The sequence below is a fragment of the Tupaia chinensis genome, unplaced genomic scaffold, assembly GCF_000334495.1.
Source record: "Tupaia chinensis unplaced genomic scaffold, TupChi_1.0 Scaffold000318_1, whole genome shotgun sequence".
Lineage (NCBI taxonomy): Eukaryota > Metazoa > Chordata > Mammalia > Scandentia > Tupaiidae > Tupaia > Tupaia belangeri.
In genome coordinates, this window is record NW_006159811.1 from 6,014,304 (window position 1) to 6,025,658 (window position 11,355).

Below are 11,355 nucleotides of genomic sequence, written 5' to 3' on the forward strand. Positions count from 1 at the left end.
GAGGTCCAAATAGCCAGAGGACAGCAGGCCCATCACAACTAACACATCATGCTCATTAATAACCAACTTTATTATTAGAATATGGTTTATCTCTAGACTGAACGGATCTGCCAACCTGAGCATTCTGGTCTAGTTGATACCTGTTTTATCTCACTGTAAGCTAATAGGCACTCAGGTTAACACACCAGTCACTGAAAGCTTGTTTAATATGAGTCCATTCCAAAAGAGGTCAATGCTTAAGTGAGATTCACTTTCCATATCTCCAAAGCCAAGGGCCGAATTGTGGTAAGGAACTATTACTTAGAGGACTTCTGGTATCGTTACCAGGCTTACCCTGGAGGCACTCCAGCCCCACTTCAAATCTTCTCTGAAATACAATAAGCTCTTTTATGAAAAGCTTGAAAATTAAGATGTGATTACAGGGACCAGCAGTTGGCATAATGGCTATGTTGCTGGACTCCCATGTAGTCAACCACGGTTCAAGTCCCAGACCCGGTGGCTTAAACTAGGCGCATGTGCATGCATGCCCAGGATCCTGAGAGGAGAATGGAGAAGGGATTGTGGCATGGCCATCCCCCATAGGGGTGATTTCTTGCTTTCTGTCTCTCTGGTGAGTGCACGCGCCCTATAGGAAAAACCTCTCAAAAAAAAAAAAAAAAAAAAGATATGATTACAAACAAGGCGAGTTCATTAATATTTTTATTTTTAATTGTAACCTATTATCACTTCAAAAACATCCACTTCAGAAAACATCCAAGGGATGTTGACTTACCAATAAAAAGTAAGTCTTCAATGTATGACTTATAACACCAAATACACAATAAATTATATTTACATGCATTGACTAAACCATCACACACACAGTGGTAAAAAAAATACAGCATTTTTATGTACATTCTTAAAGATTTACATTTTTATATACAGTTTAGAAAGTTAAAAAGTCCCTGTACAGAACCTTGTGTGTACAGAGTTCCTAGTCCCCATTCTCGTGACTGTATCAGCACAGACTTCCTCCAAACTAGAATACTACAAACACTTGGGCTCTTCTTGCTTCATATTCAGTCTTGGCACCCACATATTATTACGTTACTTCTGAAATGGGAATACAAAGGAAGGAAAACATAATCATGCAGACTTTTTTTAATACAAGAAAATGAGATCAAATGTGCCACTAACTCAACGTTTATCCATTCCAGTTACCTATTCTGTGCAACTTCCTTCTTGCTTTCATACAGATACATGCAAAACTAGCAGATTGTGGATTTTTTAAATAACATTAAAATAATACTCTAGTCTGACAATACTCAGACGTTAGAAATGCAACCATCTCACAGCCCTAGTCAGTCAATGCTTTCTGCTAAAGCAGAAACCTCGAGGGGGACATGATACACTAAAATTCACAGGCGTGTCAGTATTTTAATTCCTAAGCTTATATGATCTCCGTCAGATAGTACATGAATCATTTTAAAAACAGACAAAAAAGGTGTTTGACATTTAAGCACAAATTCTCTATTCTGAGAATGGGGATGGAGAAATCGAGGACAAGCCCTGCCATGGAAGCACTTGCATACTTCCAGTCTGTTTAAATGAAGACACCTGAAGGTTCTAGAAAAGTTTCAAATAAGCTACACTACTCATCATTAAAAATACTGAAAAGTAACTTGAAGGTTTAGCACCTTCCCTGCTCCCCCAAGTAGCTAAAGATCAACATGAAAAATAAAGTGCCAATGTCTAAAGTATTGTTCATTGTTTAAGAGGCACTAACCCATTGGATGGCTTAGGATTAAATATGAAAATAGGCCAGATCTGATCTGAAGAATAAATAGAGGGCAGGTATGCCAGTCTATTTAATTCCTGCCTAGATGGGGGCTGGACCAGAAAACTACCTACTCCGTTTATTGCTTTGAAATCTGCACACACGCTTTAAATTCCGACACAGAACATTAGATTTCTACGGTGGGAAGCACAGTGTCCGTGCCACTTGGAAGTTGAAGAAGAAGCTGCACTCTTGACCACCGCGAGGAGAGCTGCTGAGACTCTCCTCTCCACAGCTCATGTCTTCACAGGAGTCCTCACTGAACGGAAGGAGAGAGACAGGGAAGAGGATGACATTATTTACAGTACACTTAGGTGTTTGACGGGCAAAATAAGCTTGCTATTACAAACACCTCTGATCTTGGCAACGGTTTGATTTCTATTACTTTTTTTAGAGATTTTTGCTATAGGGTATGTGTACTCGCCGGTGACAAGACAGAAAGCAAGAAATCAACTCCCCCAGGGGGGGATGGCCATCCTGCAATCCCTTCTCCAGTCTCCTTTCAGGATTTTGGGCATGCACATACATGTGCCTGGTGTGAATTTTAAGCTACTAGGTCCAGGACCCAGCTGTAGTCAACCATGTGAGTCCGGCGACGTAATCATTACGCCGTCTGTTGGTCCCCAATTTCTATTTATTTTTATTCATGACATTGTGTGCATCTACAGAGAAGAGGAAGAGAAATCATCTTTGATAGGGTCTCCTTGTTCTGAAATCTCCCTCTTCCACCCTTTCAGTTCATCAGGGTCTTAGGCGAGAGTGTGCCCAGCGTGTTCTAAGCCATCGAAACCAGGGAATTAAACTGGGCATGTGGCTTCCAGTGCACTGTTCGGCAAACTATGGAACGTACCACCAGGCTGGGCCACTAGTCTTGGGATGTTTATATTCAAAATTTAGCTTTACAGAGACACAATTTACTTTATAAAGGATTTCTTAAAGTGAAGTCTATTGCAATCTCATTAGAATATATAGATGTTCTTAATAAGTATAGACAAATTATTTGCCAACTATTATTCTTGTGCCAATGAATAATTCTATCAGTAACCAATAATAGAATCCTAAATACTTTAAATCCAATAAATGCAGATTAAAGACAACCTATCTCCTATCACATGGTCTAGTTAGCGTTTTTCTTGAATCAAGAAACTGCACCATAGATACTCTCAAGTATCAAAGCAAGAAGCTACTAACAAGTCATGAAAATGGAACTCCTGGGGCTAGCAGGTGGAAGTTAAGACAGCTGGATTTGACATGCTCAGCAGCAAGGTTCAAGTCTCAGACTCTGTGATTTGAAAATCATGCCAGGTATGTGTGCATGCATGCCCAAAATCCCGGAAGGAGAATGGAGAAGGGATTGTGGCATGGCCCCCCTACTCTGTGGGTGGTTTTATCACTTCCTCTTTCTCTCTCTCCCTGTCTCTAGTGAGTGCATGCATCCTATAGCAAAAACTAAAACAAAAAGAAAAGGGACTTCTGGTTCTTTATCTCTATAGCATAAAACAAATTTAATAAAATGAAGTAATTCACTTTACAAAAATAATTGAATTCTAAACAAGACACATTTGACCAAACTGTAAGAACATCTACAGAAGTTGCCACATCAGTGGTGGTGGTTCCTTTTACCTGCCAGTCTTCTACACATTTCTCCCCATAGCCCCACATCAGGAATTCATACTGACATTAAGAAACCCAGAATGCAGATTCAGGTTTGTTTGTTTTTAACTAAATTGTACTTTGAAGAGCAAAGGAGATGAAAAGATGAAAAACATCAATTTTAAAAAAGGAGAGGTCTGAATGAGGCCTTGTAAAGTATTACCTTTTTCATAAGGGTTTTTTTTTTTTTTTTTTTTAAATTTCTGCCACAGGGCACATGTGCTCGTTAGACAGACAGAAAGACGGTGAGAGAGAAAGCGAGAAATCACCCCCTAGATGATGGCCACACTGCAATCCCTTTTCCTCCGTTCTCTTCTTGGGATTTTAGGCATGCACACACAAGTGCCTGGCCTGATTTTCAAGCCACCAGGTCCAGGACTAAATCCATGGTTGGCCACATGGGAGTCCAGTGTCTTTAACCACCATGCCATCTGTTGGCCCCAGCCATTACCTATTTTAATAAAACTACGCTGGTTAGTTTTCTCACCTGAAGAAATGATGGTATTAGAACAAGGGTTTTCCTCTGACACTTTATTGTATAATATTCCATAGTTCTGTTCCGAGTATAAAATCAGTAAGATGTACTCTGGGTAAGTCTAATTAGTCCAGGAATCTGCTTACCTTTCACTTTCATCAAAACAACCCTGCTCTGGTATTGTTGGCAGTTCAGGAACACTATAGTAGCTGTTGTGGAGGTTCTGGGCTGTGCGCCTTGAAACAATCCAAACCAACTTCTTAAGATTTGGTTTGCAACATTCAGGAGAAGAATATTCAGCTAGGCATGTAGAAACTAACTCTCTCCAGTAAAAGAATTCCGTGTCGTTAATCTGAAAAGAAGAAAAAAATTTAACTAAGAGGTTACCACAGTGGTTTACAAACCTTACTGTACCTTGAAATCACCAGGTCTGTAAAAAATAATGATACCTGCCTTCTCCACCCCGCAACCCCCAGATATTCTGGTTTAATTGATAAAGAGTGCAACCTGGGCATCAAGGTTTTCTAAAGTTTCCCGGTTGACTGCAATGTGCAGCCAAAACCTGGGAACAACTGATTTAGAGGAATACCACCAGAAGTATAATTTACACAGGATTCAACATATAAAATGTGTTGCTTGGGGACCAGCAGTTGGTGTAATGGCTATGTCGCTGGACTCCCATGTAGATGACCGCAGTTTGAGTCCTGGATCCAGTGGCTTAAACTCCAGCCGGGCACGTGTACGTGTGTGCCCAAGATCCCAAGAGGAGAAAGGAGAAGGGACTGTGGTGTGGCCATGTTAACTTCCCTATTTCCCCAACTGAACTGTTACTTTAAGCTTCTGCTTGTTTATATTAAGTCTACGTCCCAGAATGCATTTTAGTACAGTGCACATGTAGAAATGTGTACAACTATACAGGTGCTCTTCAACGTACGACAGCATTACATATCAATAAACTCAGCGTAATTTGAAAATATTGTAACTTGAAAATCCTCTTAGGGCCTGCCTTAGTGGTTAAGGAAGCCAGATCCCTCATGGTAGATTGCAGTCAAATCCCAGCCCCGATGGCTTAAAAATAAATTTTTAAAAAAGGGAAAGAAAATCCATTTAATACGCCCAACCTATAAAACACCTTAGCCTGGCCTGCCTTAAATGTGCTCAGAACACTTCTAGTAGCCTACAATTTAGCAAAATCAACTAATGCAAAGCTTATTTCATAATAAAATATTGAATATCTTATGTCATTTTACTTGTTTTGTTTAAAGATTTTTAAAATTATTAAACTTTATTATTATTTTTAAATTTGATCAGAAAGAGAGAGAGAGAAGGAAAGTGAGAAAGCAAATCACCAAGTCTGGGGCTGGAACCACAGTTAGCCATGTGGGAGTCCAATGCCTTTAATTCCTGCTTTGTTTTGTTTCTTTACTTTGCCAGAGGGTATGTGTACTTGCCAGAGAGAAACAGGGCTCGGAGGGGCAGACAGTGAGAAAGCAATCCCCCATAAGGAATGATCATGCCATAATCCCTTCTACTCCATGTCTCCTGTTTTTGGGACTTTGGGTGCACACACACATGTCTGGCATGATTTTCAAGCCACTAGGTCTGGGACTCGAACTGTGCAATAGTCATGTGGGATCCTGCGGACTTCAACCACCATGACTTTACCTGGCCTTGCATCTTATATACTTTACTGAATACTGTACTGAAAGTGAAATATAGATAAATGGGTACTCGAAGTATGATTTCTACATAATGCGTATCACTTATACACCATTGCAAAGTTAAAAAACATTATGGTGAGGATCCTCTGTATTACTAACAGGCGTGACTACTGAATGCAGAGAGAACTTGGGCAAAGTGCCATTTCCTTTAAGCTTAATACATCTGGGTCAAAGTCGCATCTTGAGAACTTCAACACTTGAGATATAAGAAAAAATAAGTATAAAAGTTAAGAGTCCTAGTGCATTACTTAATGTTTAAGTCAGCAGAGAAAAGGTAAAGCATTAGGAGAACCAGCAGTTAGCGTAATGGCTATGTCGTTGGACTCCCACGTAGTCGACCGCAGTTTGCGTCCTGGACCCGGTGGCTTAAACTCACACCAGGTGTGTGTGTGTACGTGCCCAAGATCCCCAGAGGAGAATGGAGGAGAAGGGATTGCAGCGTGATCATCCCCCCTGGGGGGTGATTTCTCGCTTTCTCTCTCTCTGTCTGTCTGGCGAGCGTCCGTGCCCTATAGCAAAAAAACCTCTCCAAAAAAAAATAAATAAAATAAAATAAGGTAAAGCATTAGGAAGGAAACTTGCTTTCAAAGATAAGAACTGAAAATATTTACCTTGGAATGTTTTTTAACAAGCAGGAGAATTTCCAGTAATTCAACGGATTTCAAAGTTTCTACTTCCAAATTGAGAAGGCACAGGGCTAGTACCGATGGCTAACAAAAAAAAAAAAAAGAAAGAAAAAATTATGTATTTTTTTTTTTAATTCAAAACAGACACAGTGAGACATCTGTAACAAGAAATCAACTTACTTTTGCTTTTGAAAAGGTAAGTCGGCAGTTGCAAGCTTTCAGCTGAGCTTCTAGTTTATCAAGGCTTAAAATATCTTTCCTATACAATACATAGAAAGGATAGAGATATATTAATCTTCAAATATTGGATCAGGTGGCATGGTGGTTAAGGTAGCTGGAATCTCACATGGCTGACTGCAATCCAGTCTCAAACCTAGCAGCTTCAAAAACATGCTGGGCAAATATGTGCATGCCCAAAATCCCAAAAAGATGAAGAAATAGAGGAAAAAGGATTACAGCGTGACCATTCCTCATAAGGGGTGCTTTTTCACTTTATCTCTTTCTCTCCGGTCTCTCTCTCTGGTCTCTCTATCTGGTGAGCACACATATCCTCTGACAAATTTTGAAAGAAAATAAACTTCCAATTTTTAAAAGATTTAAAGGAATTAAAGGCAAAGTTATAAATCTGAAGGGAATAAAAATTTCACTGACATTCTAAGTCTTTATTATTAGTTATAGCAATGTTCCAAGTACCAAACTTTTATTTTTTAAATAATTACTTATTTTAATTTTATTTATTCATTTGTCTATTTTAATTTGACCAGAGAGAGACAGAGAGAGAGAGGGGAAACGAGAAAGCAAGCCACCAGATACAGGACTTGAACCGTGGTCAACCATGTGGGAGTGTCCAGTACTTTAACTACCACACCACCTGCTGGTCCCCCAAACTTTTATTTTTAAACCCACTGACCTTTCTGAAGTGTGACAAAGCATAATAGTATGATACAAGTGCAAAAAGTTTAAGGCAGTAGTAGCTTCCAATTCATAGTGCAATTTTTCTGAAATTATTTTTTCCATCCGTTTTATGTCAGAAGCAGTACATTTACATTGACTAATCCGAATTACATCGTAAGTAGATGGAATATTGCATTCTTCTTCAACAATTCGAGCAGCCAGCAAAAAACAACAGACTCCAATGCAAGACAAATGTTTAGGTTTCACCTGAAAAATAAGGACAAAATCCTTCTTTTAAAAATTGTTGCTTTGATTTACCAAAGTAGACACTTAAAGAAATAGTGAAATGATGCCCCTACTCTTAAGATAGCATATAACCAAAATGCTTCTCTTATACGTACTTTAAATTATTTAAATTTAAATGCAGGTACAAAAATTTTCAATGCAGGTTCAGGCATTAAATTTCCAATCCGAGACATATTTTGTAATTCAGACATGAAATTCTCAAGACTTTCAACACCAAAAACACATACTTCTACTTTAGATATAAAAGCAACACCTTCTCAGCTGGCCCTGTAGTGTAGCATTTAACCACTGTGTAGAGGAAACGAGATCCCATTTAACCAACTGGGGTTCCAATCTCAGCCCAGGGGACAACACAGGCCCAGGATCCTGACAGAATGGAGAACTGCAGATAGAAATTATGGCATGACAAGCCCCGCTGGGAGGAGCTTGCTTTCTCTCTCTTTCTTTCCTGCACATGCACACTCTATTATATATGAAGGAACAAAGGTTTACAAAAATAATGCTTTCTATTCCTAATCTTTTTAATGCAAACATCTTTAAGAATCATTCCATATGTCAGAGAAATTTTGCCCAAGACAAATACTATGTATCAATGGCACAGAGCGGGACATACGTAAAAGCGCCATGGATAGATGGCTGCCCTTTTCTTTTCAGTGCCCTGAAAACCGACTGGGCAGCTGACAGCAATCCTATTGGCAGAAGAATCGCTACATTTTGCTAACAGTGGCTGGTGATTGTTAATAACACTGTGGCTCCCTGCTTTGGTAAGATTTATAGGGAAGGCAGTGGGTCACCTTTAATATACTGTTATTCTTCATTTGTCATGGTTCACTATTAAAAACATCTAAGCTCCAAAAGAAACATAATGGGAGATAGAAATATAAAAACCTTATTTTTAGGACTGTGTGTGTATATATATGTACATATATATATACATATATCCATTTTATACATATATATAATATATATGTATATAATGAATACCTAAATAACAGTAGTCTTTCTTTTGTCATATCTTCAAGGAAAAAGTAGTCAAGAGGTACAGCAAAACATCTTAATTTTGTAGACTCAGTGTGGCACTAACCTTCACAGTTCTGATTAGTATAAATACTTATGTACAGTGGGTATTAGTGCATTCACTTAATAAATATTTATTGAACTCTCATGTGCTAGGCATTGTCTAGGCACTGGGCATAAAAAAACTAATGCATTTAGAAAATGATTCAGTACCTTCATAAGAGCCAAAAATCTGTCCAAAATATTGACAGCCAGGACAAAGGTTTCAGTGCAAGATCCAAAAAAGTTAGTTAAACTCCTTAAATCTTCTACTTTGGCATTTCTCAATCTTGGACACAATGTAACATCATTCTGCAATAAAAACCAAGAACCAACAGTTACGATTTAAAAAAAAAACTAAATGGAAAATACACAAAAATTCAAAGGATATGGTAATTGTTTGCCTTAATCTTGAAAAATACGAGAGAAAGAGTTGGTATCACTTAACTAAAGCTATACACTTGATCAGACACAAGATGTAAATCACCGCTTTTAAAATAATACACCTCATAAAAAAGCTTCTGCTATTCAACGTAAGGCAACATTCCAGAAGATTATAGCAAATAAAATTTAGTTCTCTTGGACTGGAGATGGAATCATTTCAGATCACACTATAAATAAATCTTTAACAGGCAAAGGATATGTCCACAAGTGAAGCACTCAATTCCCAAGGAGTCTCCCACCAGCAGTTAAAGCTGGGGGTGTTCCACTTGAAAACACTTCTCTATGGTTAGTATCACTCTCCTTGCTAAGAAACGAAAGCCTGGCCCTATATTACAATTTACTCTAATATTCCAGAAAGATCAATTTTGGTTTTAAAAAACTTTGCAAGCTTTAGTTTTGATTCAACTGAGGGGGAAAAAAGTTACCTCCCCCAAGCTATCAACTGTCCTGAACAAGTAATCTTTGCAAACTTACCTCCGGGGTAGCCTCGATCAAGCTCAGTCCTTTTTCTCGAGGTTGAAATTTCTGTTCTTGTTCCAAATGGAGGTTCAACAATCCCAGGAGGTGAACCCCTTCAGGACCTGCCAAGTACTCCGTCCTGAAGTCCTTCATCTGCAGCAAAGACACCACGGACAGTGAGAACAGAACCTGGTGATGACAGAGCTGGGGCAGAAGGGCAGGGGAGTGCTGGTGTCAATACCTCCTGCAAGGACGCCCTGCAGACCTAGTAGAGGGGCTGGTGAGGGGACCAGTACACCTCTGCACAAGCCCGTCCAACCCTCCTCCAAGGCCTGGGAGGTGTGGCAGGGGAAGGGACCGTGGTCACGTCCTCTGTCTTGCGTTGGGTCACCAGCCTCGGCCTGAGTTTCACAAACAGGAAACTGTCCACGGGCGGCTATGTCCCCACGGCCCGCCCCACCCGAATCCTCTTGGGTACGGACTTCTGCTTCAGCACTGCACGAAGGCAGTGGAAGGCAGCCACGGCGTTGGCTTTGGGGGTGGGCGCTGCACAGCACGGGGGAGGGGAAAGAAAAATTTCTCAACTGAACAAAGACCGGAGTCAGGAGACTCCGAGCCCCGCCCCGCCAGCCCCGCTCCAGACGCCCCTCGGGCCGGATCAGCCCCAGGCTCTCCCCCTCCTCTTGGGCAGAGCCTACTCCGGATGTCCCCTACTCAGACACCCCAGTTCCACCCACCTGGGGCCGGGGACAGCGGTCCAGCCCGCCCCACACCAGGACGGCACCGACCTGCCACTGTGCTCCGGTCCGCAGCGGTGCAGAGCCCTGGGGCTGTCAATCCAATACCCACCGCCACCCCCGCGACAAAACTGGGAGGTGGGGGTGGGAAGGGACACCGAAGCAGAGGTGGCCTTCAGTCCACATGTCCCCTTCGCTCGCCCCCCCAGCACCTCTCCGCCGCGGGCGCCGACTCCCCCGGGGCTGGGGCAGAAAGAAGCCCGGGATCGCTCCTGGGGTGCGGGGTGGGACCCGCACACTCCGATTCTCCTCCCACCGCAGTCCCGACCCGGAACAAAGAAACCCGGAGCGAACCCGGCGGGCCCGCTCACCGTGATCGACACGCGTCTCCACCGCCCGCGGCGTCGCGGCCCGGAGGGACTTGGCCCACGGGGGCGTCCGGACCCGTCTCCGAGGCCTGGGACCCGCGGCTCAGAGGCGCCCCCGGCCCTGCATGCGACCCTTCCCAGCCGCCGCCTCGGCCTCGGCCCGGGCTTCATCCCGCTCCCCGCGCGCCCACCCTCTACTAGGGTGCAGCGCGGGCCCCCGAGACCAGGCCCTCCAGGGCCACCTCCGCCGCAGCCTCAGCTGAGGCCCAAGCAAATCCCTTGTTTTTGTTTTGAGTTTTCGACGCCCCCAAGGGGCGGGACACGTGACTCGCAGCGGAAGGATCCATGGTACCTGGCTCACTCTGAAAAAGAGTCCCGGCCCTGAGCCGCGGTCTGCAGCCTCTCCCGCAGCCCCGTCAGCCCTCTTTGGCCTTAGGAAGCCCATCCTCGTGCCGGGGTCCAGGACTGAGGGTGAAATCTGGGCGTTCATTCATCCAGAGTGAGAAAGACACGGAGTGACAGGATTGAGGGGCGGAAGGAGATCGTTCCTGTTCGCATTGCACCTTTTAAAGGTCCCCGATTTGTTTTCTTTTCGCTGTTTTGAAAAGTCCGCCCAAAGTAGCCAGCGCTCTGATTGGATACGGGTGGGGCGAGTAGAATGCTGAGGACCTGATTTACTCGCGAATCTGGATTGGCTAACTGATTAGCGTTTGAGCCTTCTGATTGGTCTTCAGCGTATCCTGCGTCTCTGTCTGCCTTAGGGCCTTAGCAACTCTGAGGACTGCTTGCGCATGCTCAGC

General features: G+C 42.7%; 1 protein-coding gene across 6 annotated transcripts in view; it reads right to left on the reverse strand.

The window, feature by feature from the left end:
- Positions 1–687: 687 nt before the first annotated feature.
- The window catches only part of CCNG2 (cyclin G2), a 65,392-nt gene continuing 54,724 nt past the window's right edge, over positions 688–11,355 (reverse strand). The window contains exons 1-9 of one of the 6 annotated variants that reach the window (XR_003549870.1): positions 10,559–10,867; positions 9,466–9,654; positions 8,722–8,859; positions 7,202–7,452; positions 6,472–6,550; positions 6,277–6,375; positions 4,091–4,296; positions 1,891–2,075; positions 688–1,092 (exon numbers count right to left, since the gene is read on the reverse strand). Coding sequence is in view for 5 of the 6 variants with exons in the window: in XM_027773071.1 (XP_027628872.1) it covers positions 1,952–2,075; positions 4,091–4,296; positions 6,277–6,375; positions 6,472–6,550; positions 7,202–7,452; positions 8,722–8,859; positions 9,466–9,654; positions 10,559–10,726 (1,254 nt within the window). In the remaining variant the exon portion in view is untranslated. The other 5 variants (XM_006151473.3, XM_027773071.1, XM_006151474.3 and 2 more) reach the window with 5 other exon arrangements.